This window comes from Vespa velutina, chromosome 2 (assembly GCF_912470025.1).
Source record: "Vespa velutina chromosome 2, iVesVel2.1, whole genome shotgun sequence".
NCBI classification, from domain to species: Eukaryota; Metazoa; Arthropoda; class Insecta; order Hymenoptera; family Vespidae; genus Vespa; species Vespa velutina.
Window position 1 is genome coordinate 12,030,049 of NC_062189.1, and position 24,442 is coordinate 12,054,490.

The 24,442-nt window shown below is 26.4% G+C and overlaps 1 protein-coding gene across 5 annotated transcripts; it reads left to right on the top strand.

Annotated features, from left to right (window-relative positions):
- The first annotated feature begins 175 nt into the window (after positions 1-175).
- On the top strand, positions 176-24,289 carry LOC124947341 (sphingomyelin phosphodiesterase). 5 transcript variants are annotated; one of them, XR_007100381.1, is made up of 12 exons: positions 176-530; positions 15,428-15,533; positions 16,235-16,443; positions 17,707-18,003; positions 19,869-20,261; positions 20,346-20,518; positions 20,597-20,959; positions 21,048-21,240; positions 21,304-21,488; positions 21,620-21,805; positions 22,794-23,106; positions 23,442-24,289. XR_007100381.1 is itself a non-coding variant. In XM_047489383.1 (11 exons), exons 2-11 carry the CDS (start codon positions 15,458-15,460, stop codon positions 23,509-23,511), a joined length of 2,145 nt encoding a protein of 714 aa, XP_047345339.1. In that variant the 5' UTR covers positions 176-530; positions 15,428-15,457; the 3' UTR covers positions 23,512-24,289. The 5 variants fall into 5 exon arrangements, 4 of the variants coding, with proteins under 4 accessions (XP_047345339.1, XP_047345342.1, XP_047345341.1 ...); XM_047489383.1 differs by lacking the exon at positions 22,794-23,106; XM_047489386.1 differs by lacking the exons at positions 22,794-23,106; positions 23,442-24,289 and adding an exon at positions 22,211-22,472.
- Positions 24,290-24,442: the final 153 nt, after the last annotated feature.

Here is a 24,442-nt window from a genome sequence, read left to right on the forward strand (position 1 = left end):
AGCAGAGTGTTAATTATTTAAGAAAAAAATTAAAAGAAACGAAAGATAAATTTACAGGATTTTGTGATCATACTTAAGATTTAAAATTGGAGAGAAGTAATACAATTATTGGTCACCAGGTGGAGCGGTAGTAGCGTTTAGATACCCTTGATGAAGTGAACTATTTCAGTACAATTCGAGCTATCGTCGTTGGAACGTCGATGTGGTTCGTGTATGGGAAAAGAAGAATAGAGAGTTGAATAGAGTTCAATCGACTACGTTAGTGTGCGTGCGTTAATATGTACATATTTGTATGTGCCTTTCGTGTATTTTCTGTGATCTAGTTTCTTGAAAACGTGACACGACATTCGGAGGAAACGCGTGATGTTCCGAAAGTGATTTTGAAAACTGATGATCTTCCTCTCCTAAATCCTAGTCCTTTCCCTTCTTCCTATATTCAATTATCATCATCAAAAGTTTTCATCATTTAAGAATCTTTTTCAACTTGCTCAATTTATATACACCGACAAAAGATTCCAATCTTCAAATTCGTAAGTTTACCTTTAATATAAATGTTCTCTTTCAGATTTCTAGTCTTGATTTGAATTTGAATATGTTTTCGCGCGTAGAAGCACGCGACATACGAATCTATTTACTAGACTACGTGCATATGAACGATTAAAATACGTTCTCTTGTAGCTATTACATAGCATTATATTTATTTTTAATGACGTTATCGCCATTAATTTATTATCATGACAACTGTGAAAAGGAAAATTATCGTTATCGCTTGATATAGATAATATGATGATTTTAAATCTAGTACAACAACGTGAAAGTTAGTTAACTATAATATAGTTCGATGATTAAATTCCCGCTTTTCATAGATCATTGTCAATGTGAAGACGATGGTATATTTTATATATCGAGAGAAATCTCGAGGGAGAGAATCTCGATATTTGAATTATATTTACGATTCATTATTTCTACGTAAGAGAATTTAATAATGTAATAAAAAATATTTTAAGAAATGTAAAAGTTGTGTAAACAATTATGATTTATCAAATCGATCATTTTTTCGATCTTTTACAACTGATATCCTCTTTTTAAATCGGTAAAAAAGAAAAAGTTCTTTTTTGTATCCTACATGTATCGAGGACGGGTCAGAGATCGAAATAACTATAAGAAAGTTACTTTTCCTCCTTCTCCGCACTGGACTATTTGTTTTCTTATCATTGTATTACTGAATATACGCCATTAGTCTATTCACTTGATTCTAAAAACTGTTATCTTATTTAATTTTAATAATTTTTACATATAATCATTTTATATATACACATATACACATACATACATACATACATATTTTTTCCATCTTATCTATTATCGTATTAATGAAATATTTTCATTTAAGTGTGTTATAACTATACGATTCCGATCTTTCTTTTTTCTCGGAAGGTATTATATAATACTTTTATCTAATTATTCATAAATAACTTTCTTTTTTTCTTTCTTTCTTTGTCTTCTTTTTTTAAACTCTTATTTAATTTCACACCTTTAATATTTCGATCGTATTTTAATTAATAATAAGTAATCAGATTAATAAGAATTGATCATTATAAAAAAATATGTTACTATGATATCGACTATTTAGAGTTTATTGCACAAGTTACTCTTCGCTATCGTTTGTTTCCATTTAGAGCGCATGAAACCACGTGCAAGAGGAGCAACCTCTATTAAATAATTGGAACTCCCTCCTCATCCTCCTCTTCTCATTTATCACACGCGCATCGCGCGCTTAACGTTCCGTGCACTTCCGTAGTTGAGAGATTTCCAATCGGTGGAACAAGTGAAAACGGGGAGCCGTCTTTTATTATCTCTCCGCATTCTATTATATACGTATATGTGTATGTCTATATATATATATATATATATATATATATATATATATATATATATATACACATATATACATAGATACCTGTATCCAACTATGTTATTATTTATGTACTTACGTGTCTCTTGTATTCTTGCTATACATATATACATAGATGCATATATGCATGTATTTCTACTATTGTAGGTAGATTTATATGCAGCATGTTCATTCGAAGACTTAAAAAAAATAGCATTTTTGAGGGAAATGTTATACCTGAAAAAGTTTTACGATTTCAAGATGCACATACAAGTATCTTATCAATTTTTTACTTATCGGATACTTTTAAGATCATTTGAAGGTTAATTTTCTGTTTTTCAAACGAAAACCTATATTTTTCCTCGTAGATTTCTATTTTACGGGGACAAAAGAAAAAAAAAAAAAAAGAAAAATTTTTCTATCGGACATTTTTTCAGATTTCAGTTTGAAAACATATTTAATTAAATAAAAAATGAAATAATAATATACAATGAACTTCTTTCTTTGAATTTTTTTTTATTATTAGATAATAAGGATCCCTTTATTATTCTATATTTGAAGTTTTTATAATAAGGGTATAAAACGTATACACATGAGACCAATTAAAGTAATATACAGGGTGTTAAAAAAAATAAACATTCAATATTTATATAATGCATAGAACACACTATACCGAGTAAAAAAGTCTTATTAAACATAGGTCGAAAGGTCAATCGTTTCAATGATATTCGTAATTCTTCTAAGTTATTTATCGGCGAAGAATACACTTTGCTTTTCAAATATCCCTATAGAGGTCTACGCAACTGGTTCACCACATTTAATCCACTTTTGACTGAACTGATTCGAAAAGATGGTGAAGATTTTGAAAAACCGCTTGAGAAAGAACTCTTCGATCGGGAAACTTTTTTATCTAAAAACATCAAGCTCTTGACAACTGACTAATTGCCGATGTAGTTTTGGAAATAAATAAGGACATTCAAAACACGTTTTATAAATACTAAGGAAAACACCGCACGCAATGATAGAAGCCATTAAGTTAATCATGATATTAATTTACAAAAATGTTTATATTTCAGAAATATTTGAGGTTTCGACTTATATTTACTAAGATTTTTTTACTAAGTAGTGTATTTTATGTATTGTATAAATATTGAATACTTTCTTTTTTGAACACCCTGTACAATTATAATACTAAATATATGTGTGTATTGGTGGGTATACGTAATGCTCTGTTGTATTCTTACTATGTATATACATATATGCATATACATATATATGTATGTGTTAACGTTAAATACATTACCATCTGTGCATCTCTGTACTCCAGCTATGTATATATATATATATATAATACATATGTGTATGTAAGCGTATTAGTATATGTATGTCTCTCTTTCTCTCTCTCTCTCTCTCTTCCTCTTCCTCTGTGTGTGTGTATATGCGTGTTGTGTATGTATGTGTATGTGTGTACGTATTGTTTCAGTTTATTTCATGCTATGTAACTTTTCGTGCGAAATAATATTAAAAAACAGCTTTCAAAGTTCTTTCCAAAGTGAGAAGAGTCTTCTCTTTTACTCTTTCTCTTTCTAAGTCACGAACGACGAAGTTCCGTTCGAATTTTTGCAGAAGACCGGTCGCTTATAACAGTTCGACGTTCATCCATGCAATTTCTCATTCTTTTTGTACTTCGTATGCATGTACGTTTATGTGTATGTATACTGTTAAACTTTTCAGTCATTAGATTCGTTGGATTCTTTGTTTTGTTTCCTTTTCTTTTCTTTCACCATATTAACAGGTAAGAGAACTGAGCTAATATAAGGTATTAGATTGAATATATTGAATTGCACAAATTGATATATTCATCTAATATTTTTCCGAATTTTTTGTAGATCAAGGATATAGAATAATTCACTATAATATTTTTTTTATATATTAAAACTAGGTTAGTAGTTCTACTATCTGAAAAAAAATTGCTTAAAAATTTCGATAAGATGTAATTGATTTTTAAAAGCAGTTAAGAACTTTGACACGCCCTGTATTTATAATTTTACAAATGTTATTAACGAATTTTTTAAAATGATTTAAATAAATTCTGTATAATCGAATGCTAGAGAGAATATTGCTTATCAGTGAATTTTATAACATTCAAATTCAGTGTTAGATATATTTTTTTTTGATAAGTTATCTTTGTTATGAAAAATAATGCCAAAGGAAAAGGATTATGTAATTAATTCTTACATAAGCCAAGAAATAGAGTACTACATAAATTTAATTTTCTATTATTATGTTATTTCAAAGTCATAAAATTATGTATCTATATTTTTAATGTCATTTTAATTTTTCGTAAGGAAATCAATTGTTAGTTCGTTATATCGTAGAAGATTTGTTTTTGTCAAGTATTAATTAAGCATAGTAGAATGCTTATACATATAATGTTTATATTTACTATTATGCGTAATAATTATTATAAATTATAATTATAATTTATAATTATAGTTATATATATATATAATATTATTGTACTATTATATTTTTATCTATTGTACATTCTTAATGAAAACTTTTCCAACACCAAGTTTCCGAAGAAAAGAATCACCTTAAGACCATATGATTATTATGAAATTTGGTAATTCTTTTTTGAAAAATGCCGTGATAGGAGGAAGGGCAAGTCTTTATCATAAATTTACCCATTTATAATTAGCGCTAACCCCTTAATAGTAAGGATGGTGACAAACTCTTCAAAAATCCTAAATGGTAGCAGGGGTCTAATGACATATCATTTGAAAAATCTTTTAATTATCTTTACAATATTGCTATTTTTTTATATTTTGAATAAATAGTTCTCGAGAAAATGCGTTTTAAACTTTTACGTCGGAAATAATTTTTATTTTATAAAATGTTCAAAATGTGCATCGCCAACCTCTAAGCAGTAATAAAGTTTTTGTTTAGTGTTGCATCGAACATCCTGCAGTACATCCGGTTTATTTCAGTGAATGTGTGGATTGATATTTTTCAAGTAATAAAATCGGCAGTTTTTAAATCAGTATTTTTCCGAGCATTCACACTCTCGGATTTTTTTTTATGGGAATATATAAAATCCAGAATATATGCCATCTAATAGATTTTAAAGGGAAAATTTCAGTAGCGTATAATCGAAGAATACCATCAGATTACACCGGATGTACAGCAAAATGTTCGACGTAACATCGTGCAAATGCGTTATTATTTTTGAACATTTAATAAAATAAAAATTGTCGAAACGCATTTAAAATAAAAAAACTTCGGGACGCATTTTCTCAAAAACTATTGATTCAAAATGTAAAAAAAAGCACTATTATAAATAGGATTAAAAGATCTTATAAATAATAGGCTATTTATTCCTTGTTGCCATTTAAGATTTTTGAGGGATTTATTATTCCGTTTAGGTGATTAATTTAAAATGAGTGATTTTATGACAAGAATTTGTTCTCCTCGAAAACAAAATTGGCCAGTCTGAATTTTTCGAAAAAAATTGTTAAATTTCATAATAATCGTGATGAACACTTCTTTGGGACATTAAAAAATATAAATAAGTAATGTTACAAGTTATAAAATATATTTCGCATTTTTTTTAACTGCAACAAAAGAAGTGAATTTCAACGGATTAATATCTTATCATTTTGAAAAAACTAAGTCCTTTGTAAATACAATGTTTCTATTTATTTCTTTAGACGCACACTCACACATACATACACATTGATTTATATGTTTTAAAAATCATTCGATAAATCAAATCTTTTATCCTGTTATATCACGAATTGATGAAAAAAATTCAATACAAACATATCGGTGAATCGATTAGTATTAGAAAATCATATTTTTCATCCGTGTCTTTTCTTTAGTTCTTTATTGTGAGAAAAAAAGATATAGGATATACAACGCTCGATTTCTCCCCGAGTTGATTTTTCGTAGTGTTTTTATGTGTCACGTGCACATTCCTTGAATGTCGAATGGAATTCAAGATGCGCCAAGGAATGCTTGCTCGTTTTGCGCAAGTAAATCGATGTTGAAAAACAGAAATTCGAATGTTAGACGCACCCACATTCGACAATTATTCTTCTAAGAAAATCGTTGAAGGTCGCCTTGCTCTTTCTTAAACGTTTAACAAAGAAATTGCTCTCTCTTTTGCTCCCTCTCTCTCTCTCTCTCTCTCTCTCTCTCTCTCTCTCTCTTTCTTTCTCTCTCTTTCTCTCTGTCTAGCTCACTCTCTCTCTCTCTTTGTCTTTTATCCTCCTCTTTAAGATCATATAGATTCTCACGAATGATCTTAAGATGTTTCGTAACACGATTGTTATTTCAAATATGATCGTCTTTAAAACGATTTAAATATTTTTATTTAACCTTTCATAACTCTATGTAATTTTAAAATAAGATATTTATATATATTATATTTTGGAATTATATTTGTATTTATTTGTGTTATATATTATTTCATTTTTTCGACATAAAAGATTACATGTACATATATTTTATTTTTATATTTTTATATTAAAATATATATATATTTTTTATTTTTGGTCTATGGCATTTCTTGATTTCTTTATAGTATATCTTATTTCATTTTTTCGTTTCTTTTCAATACAAATTGACATACAATTAAAATTGTAATATAGTTTATGTTTGAAGATAAATGCGTACTAATATAGTTTTTATATTATATATTATATTTTTTATCTTTTTTAAACAAAAAGAAAACAAAAGTATATTCTAAAGTCACAAACAAATAATCGATGATTAGAGATTCTATAATAAATATATTTTAAAATAAATATATGTTTACGTTTGCATATAGAAAAAATTTAAGTAATAAATTTGATCAATGAAATATCATTGATAGATGGCAGAATGTTTAACAGAAAAAAAAAATAGTTAAATTAAATCTATTCTCATTTAAAACTATTTTTTTCGACGATTTTCCGTGCAATCACAGGAATTTAAAGAATAATTATTTTCTTATACATTATTTATTATTTATTAAAGATTATTTTACGCATGAGTTGAGATAAACGGAAGTAGAAAGAAAAAGAGAGAAAACAAGTAATACATATATTACTATGTATATTTCGAATTAAAATGAAGAAGAACCAAAGTCAATCGAGTCGAAAGTTTCTTCGCGTATATCTCGTTCGTAGGCTTTGATAAATTAAGCTACGAAGGCGAGATTGTCGCAGTACGAAAGTAGTACGGACACAGAGAAAGGCAGCAACATCACTATTGGATGAACGTTGCTTATGCAGTATCCATCAATATTATGTAGTGAGAGAAAGAGAGAATCAGAAAGAGAATATCTATACGTAGCTCTTCTCTCGAAGAAGTTTTTAAAAAAACGCAGTTAATAAATGAGCGGGAAATTTTAAAAGCGTTCGAACGTATACTACTTCTACTTGTCTTTCGTATTATACGAGAAGAGAGTTTGTATTTTAGCTTCGTCATTCTAAAGAGATTCTCTGGAGAAATCATACAGATATACATGAATACAGTATCGAGAAATCATACAGTAGAATACAGTTTCGATCTCGTGAAATCGTCCTTTCTCAAATTTAATGTTGTATTATTTAATGAAATAATTTAATGAAATAAGCTTAAAAGGTCTAACGTTCTCATGTCTTTTTTTTTTCATTTTTCAATTTTCCTTGTTTTGAAAATATTTCTAAAATTCTATTCTGTTTATTAAAATTTCTTGAATGAGAACATAATATTGTATATATAGTAAATACATACTTTCTTCTTCGTTATCAACATCTCATGTTACGTTAAGTTGCATATTTATAACTTTTTGATATCTCTATTTTTTTTTTTTTTCGTTTTTTATATTTTGTGTACTTATTTGTGGTTTAACTACAATGCAAAGACGAACGAAGTTGTGTTTCGTCATACTCATTTTTGCGAATTTTCAAGAGCAATTACGTATAGTATATCTAAGACATAAATATAAATTTATCACATGCATTTACTTATTTGTAATTTATTTCTATTTTTCTTTTTCTTAACATTAACATTTTAATGCTTAGTTCGGAAAATTGTATGTATACGTTTTTTAATAATTTGACTTTGTAAAATGTTACTTTCTTATCTTCATTTTGTTTTTTAACTTTTTAGATTATAATTATTTTTATAGTTTGTTTTTAATCGTTCTTATCTGCTTTTGTTATCTCACATGTACGTATATACGTACTTACAAATGTACTTCCATCTTTTGAGTAGTTTTCAATTTTCTTTAGATTAATTGATTTAATCGATTTAGAAATAATAATTTGGATTTAATTTTTTTCCTTTATTTAATTTAGAGATAATTATCTGAAAGAAATTTTTCAATAAAACTATTTCTTACTGATTTGTTTTATTAATGAAAGAAAAGTGTTACATTAGAGATAATATTCAATAATTTTGTGGAATAATAAATATTGTTATTACAGCAATTATCTTATAATAAAATTTTTATATTAACTTTTTAATCATTTTTTTATTTCGAAATAAAATCTGCTGTATCAAGATAAATATAAATTCGAAGATTATAATATATTTTTTGTTTTATTTCGTCAAGGGCAGAGTGATATTATTGATGATGATTCACTCTCGTTACAGTTAAAAGTACTATTATTATAAAACTTAAGGAGAAGCGGATCGTGTTTGAATACAACTGAAATAAACCGTTAATTCTTTTGGCTGCTATAATGACTTTTATCTTTTTTTTTTTAATATATATCTTATCTATTAAATAATTAACGCAGACATTATAAATAACGATAAAGAAAATCGAGCAAAATAAATTTCACTTCATTTATCAGAATTTATGATAATGACGATCCAATATAAATAGTATCATTTAATCAAGCGGAATGATAATGGAAGCAGAAGAGTAATGAAGAAGAAATGATGTCTTCTGTTTTATTATCTATTTTTAGAATAATTTCTGTTTTGTTCTGTTTCTCTGTTTGTTTTTTAATTTTGATAAATCTCATTGCTATAAAGGTTACAAAGATTAAAAAGACCTAATTCTAATTTTTGAATAATTTTCTTTTTTCTTTAACTTAATTGACTTCTTTGATTTAGAAATAATTATTTGGATTTAATATATTTCTTTTATTTAATTTAGAGAAAACTAGTTTAAAAGACGTAACTCTGATCAGGATTTTGTTTAATTAATTTCATTGATATAGAAATTATAATTCTAGTAAATGTAATAAATTAATTATTTAATAGTTTTAGTTATTATTCATAATGCCCATATTCATTACTTATTATTAATCTATAACATGTACACTTTAAACTGGTTATGATTAATACCGCTAAATAAAATAAAATAAAAATGTAGAAAAAAAATAATTTTTTCGCGTTAATCATAAGAAAGAAAAAGAGAAAGAGAGATCGTTCAGGACATTCAGATTTTTTTCTTCAATTATACTTGCGGCTTCAAACTTTCACTCTCTGTCGATGTATTTATTTCGAATAAAACAACCCCCGCAGTCATAAATGAGAAAAACTTTTCCATTTCAGTAATGATCTCATAGTACAATTTTTACATTAACCTTATAATTGTTTAATTTTAGAATTAGATCAATAAGATTAAGTAAATACAAATTTGGAGATTATAAAACATTTTTCAATTTTATTTCGTAAAAATTAGAGTGTATATTATATGAATGTATACTGAGATACTATATACATATATATATATATATATATATATATATATATATATACATAGTATGTATTGTATAATGTATATATTATATATAGATATCTATACACATTGAACTTTCGATAAAATAGATTTTGTAAGAATCTATATAATATGGAGTCTGTAGAAAGTTAAGGTTATCTTACTTCCTCGATGTGTAAAAAGAAGAAAGAGTCTGTGTGGATTCATGTAAACTCGATCTTAACTCTTGAAGTAAATTCACAGATGCAATTTCATTGCATGATCCATGATGCTGCGCTTCAACGATCACGTGATACAGGTCAAATAGTGTTTTTTCTAGTAAATGATTTGGTTTCTTTCTTAATTAAAAAAAGAGAAAGAAGGAGAAAAGTAGGAAATTAAAAGGAAGATGTTTATTATATTAGGAGATATGTGTATTGTATTAGAGAACGAAGTCTTATTGATACGATGTATAGTGATATATAATAATTAAATGAATCGTTAAAACAATTAGAAAGAAAAGGAAGAAGAAATGGTTATTGGACTAGAACGAATTCTTATCGCTATTCGATGATAAACTAATTATAAAAATGAAAAACAAAAAAGAGAAAGAAGAAATATTTATGAAAATTTATATGGAGAATTTATACAGAGAACTCTTTATATAAAGAATCTTTTCAAATATAATTACATAGAATCTCTGTATATAAATAATTTTATATAAAGGAAAATTTTTCTGTATAAAATATATAAAATTTCTTTATATAAAATATATACAAACATCTTTTTATATGTAATATATAGAATTTTTGTACATAAAATATATACAGAATCTTTCTGTACAGAATATATAATATCTTTTCATAGAGATATATAAGATTTTATATCTTTTTATATAGATTATATGTAGAATCTTTTTATACAACGTTAGAATTTTTTTATATAGTATATATAGAATCTCTTTACATAGAATATATAGGATCTCTTACAAAGAATATATCGAGTCTTATATAAAAGAAAATTTCTTTTTACGCAGAATTCATTATTCATTAAAATGAAATTTTCTCAATATAGAAGATAATTGTATGATAAATAAAAATAATTATAAGAGAAAGAAAGAAAAAGAAATGAGAATTTCGAAATACAGACACGTAGGCTGGCCAAAGTGAATCTCTTTTTTGTTAGGTCGAATAACGGTTAGGTCTGTATTCTCCGAAGAACTGTTTCAAAGGAACGCAACGTTTCGATAAAAAGTACGAAGAGGATGAATTTTTCTTTCGATATAGTCCTAGACATTTATCCTTTTTTATATTTTCTTCCTTTTCTCTTTTTTTTAACGTTTTAAAATACCAATCATCGATATGTCAATGATTATATAATTATAAGGTCAAAACTTATACATTCATCCGAGCGAAAGGGTAAACCCATCGGGTTTATATGAGTTCGATGTTCAACACACACGTACATATGTACCACCTTTTCTGTACTTCCGTTTGACACAGTTCGTCGTTCGCTCTCTCGTGTCATTCTCAATGTCCATGCAAGATCATACCATCAATTATATATACATATATTTGAAATTTGTTATACATATATTATATATTTTTTATTTTATTTTATTATGTTAGGATATTCTAATAAATGATCTCGGAATTTTTAATAAATAAATACTTGTATTGTTATTTATTACTTATTGACCAAATCAATATTTATACAGATATTTTTGTTCTTATATTTATTGAAATATGATAATTATATTTTTTATTGTGCATTAGGTTGACCAATAATTAAGGTAAATTTGTAATAACAACAATGTAATAAAGAACAATATTAGTATTGTTATTTATTAGTTATTTATTACATAGTGTTGTTATTTATTATTAACTAATATTTGTATACCTATTTTTGTTCTTATATTTATTGTGAAATATGATGTACTTATGTTAAAATAATGAAAGATAATCCTGTCTCTTTGTTAGATTTATGTGTCTACATATGTCGACTGAATCTATAAGACTGTGGATTTATTTATAGCATTAGGTTTATAGAAAAATGAGTTTCTTTCTTTTTCTCTCTCTCTCTTTCTTTCTCTCTCTCTCTCTCTCTCTCTCTCTTTCTCTCTCTCTTTCTCTCTCTCTTTCTCTCTCTCTCTCTCTCTTTCTCTCTCTCTTTCTCTCTCTTTCTCTCTCTCTCTCTCTCTCTTTCTCTCTCTCTTTCTCTCTCTCTCTTTCTCTTTCTCTCTCTTCTTCCATAATTTTATTATTTCTTATCAATCGATGTTATGTTTAACTTTCACATAAGAATATAATTCGCTTTCAATTGTGAATAATTATGATATTTAGATATTTTATAAAGAATTTTTTATAGAAAATACTAAGTATAAAATGTATACAAAGAGATAGACCGTAGATTGAGTATATATTCCATGAACGAAGGATGTACAGCATCCGATGCGAATCCAACTTTCGCCGAAACGAATTCTTCCCACTGACCCACTGAATCGGATGATATCCACCGATAAAAGCTTCTAGTAAATTGCCATCTTACGTTTCTACAATTACTATGTATAAAAAATGACTCATTGGAAAATAAAGTTAAATTTGAATCAATTAGGAAATCGAATTAGGAAATTTTCCTAACTTTTTTTTTTTTTATTTATTAACATTTCCAGATCAGACATTTTATTGCTAACTATAGATTAATGACCAGCTTTTTTTTGTATCTAATATTTTCAAATTATTTATGTTTTGTTAATAGTTAAAAAAGCATCGTCATATTAAATATTTATTTTCAACAAATATTTAAAAATTACAAATATGCATTTTTAATATAAATTTCAACGTTATTTTCAAATATTTTTAAAATATTACGTTTAGTAAAGCATTCAAGTAAATGAAATGAAATATTACAAAGTTTGCAAATACAGCATGTTTCACTTCTTTTTCCGTTCGTAATATGTATTATCTTTACGTGAAGTTCTATAAGCATTATTTGAAGGTCTGATGCACCTCTAAATATATTGATTTTTCTGTTTCTTCAGAAATAAGCTAATATTTTGCCACTTCGAAAAGAAAACCTTTATATCGTATTTTACTTCGAAGATTCAGAATCTGATATGTGTATTCTATATGAATTAAAAGAAACGTTAATTAATCAAATACATCATTTAATTTTTGCCACTTGTTACTGCGTTATGTCTTTTTATTCGTTAATAACAGAATGTGGAGATATATAATATTAACAGGCTGTAAAAATGTATAATGTGCAAATATAAATATATTTGTAAATAATATGTATAATGTGTAAATATATATTTATATTTCCACATATTGATTATATTGATAAAAGAGAGATAAAAAAATGTAGCACTTGGCATAAAAATTTATTAGGCCGTTTATTCTGAAAATATTAAATATTCTGAAAATATGTTTTTTATTCAACACGTTTTCACGCACGCACACACCTTTTATTTATATAAATTATATATATATATATATATATATATATATATATATATATATATATATAAATATATTGTATATATTTCTTTCATGTTATATATTTATATATTTACATATTGAATATATTGATAAAAGAAAGATAAAGAAAAATATAACACTTGGCATAAAAGTTTATTACGCCATTTATTTTGAAAATATGTTTTTTATTCTACACACACATGTGCGCATGCACACACACACACACACACACATACACATACCTTATGTTTATATATATTATATATCGTGCATATTTCTTTCAGAATATGTCAGTTCTTTCGTTATTATGGTTAGTTATAAATAATAAAAACTTCTCATGAGGATAGAGGATAAGTGTTTATCGCTTATAATTTATACAGAGTGATACAGAATAAGTGGGATATATTTTAGAAGTAAGTTTAAAACATTTAAACAATTAAAATAGTTCATATAAATATACGTTCTATTTGATTTAAAAAATTAATTACTCATTTTTGAGAATTTTCATATACAAGGTAATTAAACTCATAATTGATCTTTGAGAAAGATGAAAGAAGATAAAATTTTGAGACAATAGTTTCTCTGTCATTTTTCTTTTCGGTTATTTTTCACTGATTGCGAATTATTTAGCAATAAAGTCGACCAATCCCATGCGCTCTGCTATGCAATATTATTTGGTCAAATTAATCGACCTGACGAGAGTATGATACGATTCATTGTTACTTTCGTTTAAAATACCAATCGTTCTTGTGAGATTCCGACACCTTATTGTCGAGCTAGAATATCTTCTTATTTTTTCAAGTCTCTGATACTTTGAAAATTCTTTCAGATATTTTAGATGATATTCAGTTCGTGTGCGAATATCTAATGGCAAATGCTTGTGAATACAATTATCAGTGCGAACGGAATTATATTTACTTGTGTATTTATTTTCTATTATATATTGTTTTCTTAACTTTCCTTTATTTTTTGTGATTTTGTTTTCCTTTACATTTTTTTTATTTGATTTTACGAAATCAATAGGTTAATTGTAATATACTTTTTATATTCGATTAGAAAACGAAATACTTTTGAATTACATGCTTTACTGTACGTATAACCGCGTACGTATAAATTACCCGCGTGTAAGTATAAAAACGGTCTTTCAAAACGAAGACGTGCACATGCGCATTCTCATGTAACAGATTTATTAAAGAGCACGTTTGATATGACTAATTCATTTTGAATGGCACGCATTATACGATTGGTCTCTTTATCCACGTCTTCTGTTTAACAATCTTTTTCCGTTATTTCAGAGCGATCGTTTAGAATCATGATTCACTAAAATGCTCATGCATTTAACAATTCTATAAAAGATAATTCGAGAAATCGTTTGTGCGATTTCCTACACTTTTTTCCCTGTTAGGAAATATTTGTATTTTGCAAAAAAATTCGTATTCCACAATCGATTCTACGAGCTTTTTTAACAATAATCGCGTGAAGAATATATTTTATAATTAAGAAAATAAATATTAAGACAAAGAAAAAATTTATTTTTTTTTACTTTACTCTTAAACAAGATTGCGGACTAAATATTTTCTTACTTACAATGTTTCTCACATTATTACTATATTTAATTAATTAGGTAATTATATTTAATCACTTTGAAGTACATTATAAATTTTGAGTTACAAATTAGATATTTTCTTACTTATAATGTTTCATACATTATTTATATATTTCAATATATAAATAATAATTATATTTTTGTTTTGTTTTATTTTTTTATTTATATATCTATTCTTGTAATAATAATTATATTTATTACATTGAAGTATATGTATTTAAATTGTTTTAATAGTAAAGAATATAAAGTTAGTTCGAAAATAAAAATTGTTTTTGTAATTCTGTTGAAATACGTTGAAAATGTCCTTCGGAAGGTCAACCATTGCAATATTGTTGTTTGATTAAAAAAATAAGAGATAAAAGAAATACCTATATATATAAAAATTAAAATTGAATTGAAATTTCTGGCGCGTCCGAAGGACGTCCTACAACGACAGCGAAGACAACTTTGTCCGAGCGTTCATCACTGACCCACATACAGGTAACAGTAACGGTGGGTTCTATATAAAAATGCTTTTACTGTGTCAATGACATTTTTCGAACGTGCGAGCCAACACACACACACACACATACACATGCGTAAATATATATGTACATGTATCATCTCATAAAAACGAGAAAGAAATTATAAAATGACGTATAGAATAGATATATAAATAAAAAAATAAAACAAAACAAAAATAAATAAGAATGTTCTCTTTGGTTATAAATATCTTGATTTTTTTCCTTGATATTTAAACCTTTTTGTTTATATTTATTATTTTATAGATAACGATACCAAAGAGTAGAAGATAGACCATGCCAATTAAAAGATGGATCTCACCGAGCTGTATCATTCTATTTTGTTTCATTGGCACGATATCAAACATATTCGGTAGGTGAAAAGGATCTCAATTATTGTTTTATTATTTATTTGTCATCAGAGAATAATATTATTATTTTTATCAACGGACTTGACATTGTTTAAATATTTCTTTAAAATATAATAAATGTAAAACGTGTCATTGTCATTCTTTTCTCTCATAATCGATCCTTCAATGAAATTTATACCGTTTAGTTTTTGAAAAAATAAAAGAATTATTTCTTTGTTGTTGGATCAGGAAAGAATCTTAGTAATTATTTTATCTTTTATGTTTCATATTAATTTATTCCAAAGAAGATAAGAAAACTTAATCAAATTATATTAAAAAAAATGGGTTACAAAAAAAATATTATTAATTGTAGATATGTTATAGATATATTTTGTTTGAACGAAAGAAAGAAAGACGAAAGACAAAGAGAAATTAATAATTACGTTAAGAAAACGTGTCACGAAAGGATATTATTAATTGTTTAATAATTCTTTGACGTATTTTTTTACGTACTGTATAAATTTTGATAGAAAGAAACAAAAAGAAAAGAAATAAATACTCGATTAATAATTACGTTAATTTGAATTTTAATAAGTTTGTTATAAAGATTCATATAAAATTGTTTCATTAACTGTACGAAGGTTGATCGACTAGTCACCAGTTGAATTGTGCTGATCTAAGCTAATGTACTAATTAGGTAACTAGTTAATTCTCTTGTATATAGGAAACCCGATCCGAGAAAGGCAGAAACGAGAAGCGGAAATTGCTACGACAAATTGGACGAAACTAGCGGACGAATGGCTAAAAGAGAGAGCAAAAGCCTCGGAAAATTTTGATGTTGCACTTTTACCCTTTAACAATAGATTTCGAAAATTACCGCCAACCGCAGATACTGTTGTTATTAACCAAACGAATACCGAGCAATTATCACGGGTAAGAAATCGTTCTCTTCTATTTTTTCTTTTTTCCTTTTCTTTTTTTTCTTTCTTCTTTTTTTTCTTTTTTCCTTAATAATTCGAGATGAGTTAGATACATTGTGCTTTATATATCGATTTATCTTTCTTCTGAGTAATCTAGACATATGTTGACACATAAAATTGTTAACACATTACCGTGGACAATTACACGTAGATATCTTGCATTTTTTACGTATCAATCACAAGAGTAACCATAACTCAATAACAAAGGATAAAAGTTACTGTTTTCTGAATCTTTTAAATCTGGATATTTCTTTAGGATGAACTTTTTTATGTTCCAATTTATTTAATATAATGTTTTATTAACAGTGTCATACGTTAAAACAATTTTAATATATACACATTCATAATTAATATATATTTTGGAAATTTATATAATTTTAAAATAATTCCTAAAATTGAATATTTAACAAGACTATGTGTATAAGTTTTAATTGTAAATGAATCATAAGTAACTTAAATATGCTTTGCGCAAAAAAAAAAGTAATTGGCTACTGAGAATGTACATATATATGCAACAATAAAATATCTAATATTCAATGTCTTTATATTTCAAATACCATATTTAAAATTTTAATTATATTATTGAAAATGATTAGTTTCGTGTAAATAATTTTTATATAATTGTAATATTCCAATTATATAAATATTCACTTTATTCAAATAATTCAAAACAATATAAATATAATTCTTTACTTTGCTTTAAAATATTTTAAGAAAGAAAGAAGACTCAACCCAGATTCGTTAGCCTGATTTTCTTTCACTCTCTCTCGAATTAATTATCGATTTTTATTTAACTCTCTAGTATGTCACGTAGGTGATAGACACACGTTAATCTTTTTTTCAAAAATAAAAATTTATCGGCCCAATGTTAACTTTGTTTTATGCAACACTATAGTGTCACCAACTCTCACTTTCAGTGCCAAAATACTTTCACCGTGGTAACAGATAGAATTGCGAATACATAGCTTCTTGTATATATATATATATATATATATATATATATATATATATATGTGTGTGTGTGTGTGTGTGTACATGGACACATATATACATTTATGAATATATATATATATATTTACATATATGCACGTGATTTAGCGGCAATGACATTGCTGCCGTGAAAGTTTCACGATAATCGAAGATCGTATGATCTAAGGAATGAAATAAAAATTCTTCATTAAATCTAATGTTTAAGAAAAACTTTCTTTGCTTTTAGTTTAATTATTCACGAATGCTGTGGGAAATGGAAAAAGTACAACCGAGCGGACACCTGTCATTGTTTGTGGATAAGGCACTAAAGTTACTCGATTTGAGGAAAGTGATGATGGAAGTTGAAACTTCGGTAATGTCGAAGGTTTCATGTACGGCATGCAAAGTCGGTGCTGGTTTACTTCAGAATTATATAAAAAATGGCAGAAGTGATAAAGAAATCATGGCGAATATATATCAATTTTGTGTCTCCCTTAATATACAAAGTTCACGGGTTTGTGAAGGTGTCACTTTGGTATTTGGAGTAAGTACTTCTTGAAGAAAAAATTATTTATTAATTTTTAACAATATATAGAGCATAGATAGTATATACATTTGATTATATATTATATATATTTGATTATATATAAAGTGATTGTAGAAGTATTCGTACACTGATTTATTTGAAATAAGACTTCGTGAAATTGTAGTTTATTAATTAATTTTTTTATAAACAATGATACATATTACATTTTCGCAAATCTCTAGAATAGCTATAGTCCGAAAAAAAATTAGTTGTTTGAATAATTTGCAAAATTAGCAAGAAAAAATAAAAAATCACCAGAAATATGAAACCAATGATTATTCGTATAGTTCTTATTTATGCTTAAAGAAAGTTTATAACATTATTGCTTCCTATTTATGATTGATCTCGTCAGTCTATTTGAAACATTATCAACATCAGCAAGTTCAAAACTTTGTATTATTAAAAATTATTATTGTAAACGGATGAAAACGTGTGGAAACTACGATAGAAGAAAGAACAATTATTATTAAATTACACAACCAGTGTAAAAGTTTATCAAAAATTTATCAGAAATTTATTATTATAATATTCAGAAATACCATACAAAATATAATAGATAGAAACAGATGAAGAGGCTACAAAATAATAGAGAAAGTGAACGTCCACGGAAAATCAATCAGTATACTGGACGAATTATTATTAAAATGATAAAATAAAATTAAAAAATAAATGGTATAAAAATAATTGAACATTTTAAAAATAATTTAGGTATTGATGTATTTATTAGCACTATGCTAACAGATACATGTAACTTGGTTGTATTTTAACAAATTAATGTAACTTTATATGATATCATCACGGTGGAGTGATCCATAAAAAATATTTTGTAACTGAAGTGAATAGGAAAAAAGATTGCAATTCTTAAATAATAATATTAGCACACCGATGGATTACTAGAATAGAGAGAGTTTTACAGACGAAAGTAAATTTAATATTTTCGGGTCTGATGGACACGGTACTATTTGGAGAGAAAAAAATAAAGAACTAAAACTAAAAAACTTACGACCTACAGTAAAACACGATGGAAGTTCTGTATTAGTTTGGAGCTGTACGAGTGCTGCTGATGTTGGCACATTAAAATTTATTGATAGATTAGTGAAACACTAGGTTTACATTGACATTTTAAAGCGCATTCTTATTTCTAGTGTAGAAAAAATTGGTATGAAGGATAATTTTATTTTTATGCAAGACAATGATCCAAAGCATACTGCATGTAATATGAGAATGTGAATATTACATAACACATCAGCATATATAAAAACTCCTCTCCAATTTCAAGATATCAATCCGATAGAACACATATAGGATTACTTGGATTGTAAAATTAGAAAATACAAAATTTTTTATAAAAAAGATCTAAAAAATGCTCTCATGGAGAAATGGAATATGATCCAGTGTTACATCGAATTTAGTTAATTCGTTGTAATTAGAAGAGTTGCTGTAATTTTTAAATTAAAAGGAAATCCTACGAAGTATTAATTACTCGTTTACTTTAATTTTTTTTATTATCAGATTAGTTCGTTTCGTTTTTCTTGATGAATTTTTAAAAATTTAGCAACTGTACGAATACTTATTGCTTTCGCATTTCTACCGTTTTTTTTTGTTTTTTTTTTTACTAATTTTATAAATTATACAAACAATTAATTTTTTTTAATTATGTCCACTCTAGAAATTAGCGAAAACATGCACCAATTAATTGTTTATAAAAAATTAGTTAATAAACTACAATTTTACGAAGACTTATTTCCAATTGATCAGTGTACGAATACTTTCTACATTCTCTGTATTTATTTCATTTGAAAATATAAATGATGTCTTTTTAGGCTGAAGTGATTTATGTTTTAAAACAAGTTGAGATGGGTCCAGCTCAAATCTGCAGTTTTGTTATTGGTGATGCTTGTGATGATGCTTATAATCCTTTACATGAATGGGAAGTAGCTTTTCCACCTGTAAAAAAACCACCAGTGAAACCACCTGTACCACCACAAGAAAATGCACCAACATTTAAAGTTTTACATCTCTCCGATACACACTTTGATCCTTATTATCAGGAAGGTGCAAACGCTGATTGTAATGAACCATTATGCTGCAGACTTACGAATGGAGCTCCTTTAATACAATCAGCTGCAGCAGGTAGGTGGGGTGATTACAGGAAGTGTGACACTCCAAAGAGAACTGTTGATCATATGTTGAAACATATCGCTGAAACGCATCCAGTAAGTTAATTAGTTAAGTTTTAATAAATTTCATTTTATTGATATAAATATACATGATGGTGTTATAAGTAATATTTATTATAGGATATCGATTATATATTATGGACTGGTGATTTACCACCTCATGATGTATGGAATCAGACAAGAGAAGAAAATCTTAAGGTTCTGCATGATACCGTTATGCAAATGATTCAAATGTTCCCAGGTGTACCTATATTTCCAGCATTAGGAAACCATGAAAGTGCACCAGTTAATAGGTATGCTTTGTCTGTAAAGTATTTTTTTTCTTTGTATATAATATAATCTTGAATATTTGTTTTTTTTTTTCTTTTTAGTTTTCCACCACCCTTCGTACCCGAAGAAAATAGTATATCGTGGCTCTACGATGCATTAGATAAACATTGGAGACGTTGGTTACCTGCTGGCGTCTCACATACGGTTCGAAGAGGGGCCTTTTATTCGGTTTTAGTGCGGCCAGGATTTCGAATTCTCTCTGTGAATATGAATTATTGTAACAATAAAAATTGGTGGCTTTTAATTAACAGTACCGATCCAGTCAGTGAATTGCAATGGCTCGTCTATGAACTACAAGGTGCTGAAATGAACGGTGAAAAAGTACATATAATTGGTCATATACCTCCTGGTCATTCGGATTGTCTTAAGGTTTGGTCCAGGAATTATTATCATATAATCAATCGGTTAGTATAACGTGTAACGTTTTGAACAATTTGAAAAAAAAATATCTTTTATTTCTATATGTGAAATCATTTTGAATTTAATGATTAGATACGAATCCACCATCACGGCACAATTTTTCGGACACACGCATTATGACGAGTTTCAAGTATTCTACGATACTCAAGATCTTCGAAGAGCTTTAAGTATAGCTTATATAGGACCTTCAGTCACACCTTATTATGATCTTAATCCGGGATATCGAATATATTATGTTGATGGAGATCATCCAAAAACGACCAGGGTAAGATAGTAAGATTTAAAATAATATCTATCTATGGATAACGATTTTGTTTTTATTTTTCAGATGGTCGTCGATCATGAGAGTTGGGTGATGAATTTAAAAGAAGCAAATCTTTATGATTATCCTATCTGGAGTAAGATGTACAGTGCCAGACAAGCATATCAAATGGCATCGCTCTTGCCGAAGGATTGGGATTCATTGATCGATAAAATGTCTAACGAACCTTCTCTTTTTGACATTTATTACAAGTAATATTAACATTTTTATAATCAATACATTTTCAATCAGAGTTCATTTTTTGTAAAGATCAATCGTTCAGTATATTTTAAATTCAATTGTAAATTAAATTTAAATTCAAAATGACCTTTATTTGTTATAGACACTATTATAAGAATTCTCCAGTACGACCGTCGTGTGACGACGAATGTCGGAAACGTTTATTGTGTGATCTAAGAAGTGGGAGAAGCCATGATCGTAAAGCATTATGCCAAAGTATCGAATCAAGAATCGACAATGAAACGAGAACAGGATGGAGAGCATGGATCTATAGCGGTTTGGCATTATCGTACGTAGATAAATGGTGGCACAATAATTATAACGGAGACATTAGAACTAACAGCGTTAATTTATAATTTTTCGCATATTCACACTATCACTATTGTTAAAATGTAACGCTAAAGAATGTTCTGCTAATGTGCAGTACTCTTATGTGCTTCTCTGCATTCGCTAAAAGCAATTAATGAATGCTTTTTTAAGTAACGATTAACCATAAAAATTACACATGCGATAGAACAAAATTCGTAGAAAATTGCAATAATGATTTGTTGATTTCTTTATTAATTATTGGATATTTTCCATATGTGTAATATTGCGAGTTATTAGGATAATCCTAAAGACAATGAAATATTGGTTTAATTTAGTTATTATCTAAGAATTATTTTATTTTGCATTATATTATACTTTTTTTTAGGGTTTATTTTTAGGGTTTATTTTTAGGGTTCCTAAAAATAAACTATCTATAGGAATAGATATATTTTTACTTAACGGAAAAATATGGTCATATAAATATATTTTTACAAAATATTTATATTTTCTTACTAAAAAACGAATAAAATGAAAATTCAAAGTTTTAAAAATAAATAGTAACTATAGCGAACAAATCAATAATTAGTATAAGATTATTTTTACTGAACTATTATTAAAGAAATTATATACATATAATATAATGTTAACCTGTGTATATATAATACATTTAATATTAACAAAATTAATATTTAAAAAAGTTAACAATACAAGTATTATTCTATAAGAGACATTTTATTAATTAATCTATTTATTGAATTATCATTAATTTAGCATGCTTACCTTGTATAATTGTTTAAATAAATAATGTGTATAAATTTTTTCTTTATCTAAAAATAGGTGAGTAACCATGAATAATTATGATTTTAATTTAACGACTATGTGCATGCTAGAAAACCTTCATTTATAACAATAAATAAATAGAATAATATAATGTGTATAAATATTAATTAAATTTATCTATGTTTCAGACGTGTTTTTGCATATAGCTGCATAGGTTTCTCATGTTCGAGTAATAGTTCAGGCTAGCATAAATAAGTAAAAAAAATGTATTATAAATCAATAAGATATATTACATGTTTCTGCATAGTTAATTTTATACATATATATATTCAAATGCTATTTTTATTTTTTTTAATGATCATTTTTGATGACGATTTTCACTTTTTGGCACCTAACATTTGTAAATAGTTTTGTAATTTAGATATATTTATTAAACTATCTGGTGATGGATTGTAATGTGGTGATTGGTACATACTATCATCGCGTATTATCTATTTTTATGTAAGTAACACTGCTACACTAGTTTGCTTTTTTTATTAAATATCGAACAGCTTGCTTTTAAATAAATATAAATCAATAAAAGTTATAAATTATTATTTAATATCTTACAATGATATAAATATTAATTATTTGTTACAAAATTTTATAAAATAAGTCTCTATCATTATAATCTGAAATACTTGAAAATAAACAGCATTGGTTTGTTATGCAAATTTTTTATTTGTGGGAATGTTTTTATCACTAAATGAAAGTTTTACTTTCGTATAAATTCCTTAATAATTTTAGAATAATGATATTTAATCATAAATTATAATAACAAATGATTTTATTTTCAGGATGTCCGTCGTTATGGCTATTCCTAGATTCGCATACAATCTACCCAAATACGTTCTAGGTCTTGGATAGAAGAAATTTCAAGTGGTATGTGTAGAACAAGAAAAAAGAGATTCAAACTGTTGTGATAAGTTATCAAAGAGAGTCAAAGAATACAAAGTTCGTGCTCCAAAATAAAAAAAAAAAAAAGAAAGAACTGCAAAGGAATATGCAGAAAAGGTAGCGTCAATTTTTGTGAGAACGATAACTTTAAGAATTCATCAAAATGATATTGGCTGATCGGCCTATCATTTTGTATTAATTTTAATTTTGTATTAATGTTAATTTTATATTGTTGATCATCGATCGACTATATAAATTTTAAAAAGTTTAAAATATGTTTGATTTTTTCGATGATTATTTTATTTATTTAATAAAACCACACAAAGATTTATTTTGCGACGATATGCGAACCTCTAATTACCTCAATTTTAATTTATTATAATAATAAATAATGTAAAAGAAGTTAAAACAAAAACAAAAAAGAGGATTGAAAATGATCGAGAAAGAATTGTAAATTAGTTGTTAATAATTCCTCAAGTAGTCAAATATATACGTAACCAACGTGTATCATATTGTGTTTAGATAATTTACTATTCTAACGGTGTAAAGAGCGTATCTATAATATATATTCCTATTAGGAGAATCTTTAATTTATAAATAGTTAATATTAAGCAAATGTCTGATTATAGTAATAATTTAGTTTCGTTTGAACAAACGAGTATTTACAAAAAAAAAGATCGACTTGGCATCAATGCATGTTACATTGATTATTTATTATTGAATAAAAGAAATTATTTTTTATTACTGTTCTCTTTTACGTTTTTGTAAAACAACACGAAAGAAAATATAAATATATTTATACAGGAATACTATATAAGCGATAATCAGTTTTTTCTATATACCAATATTCTTAAAACAATTAATATAACCTACAATCTATATGGCTCTTATTTCACTGTAA

What these genes read in the sequence shown, in the direction of transcription:
- LOC124947341 (XM_047489383.1), top strand. Translation starts at nt 15,458, where the DNA reads ATGCCAATTAAAAGATGGATCTCACCGAGCTGTATCATTCTATTTTGT. An exon ending in ATACCGAGCAATTATCACGG is followed by an intron (nt 16,444 to 17,706) that starts GTAAGAAATCGT and finishes CTTTGCTTTTAG; the next exon opens with TTTAATTATTCACGAATGCT. An exon ending in GAAAGTGCACCAGTTAATAG is followed by an intron (nt 20,519 to 20,596) that starts GTATGCTTTGTC and finishes TTTTCTTTTTAG; the next exon opens with TTTTCCACCACCCTTCGTAC.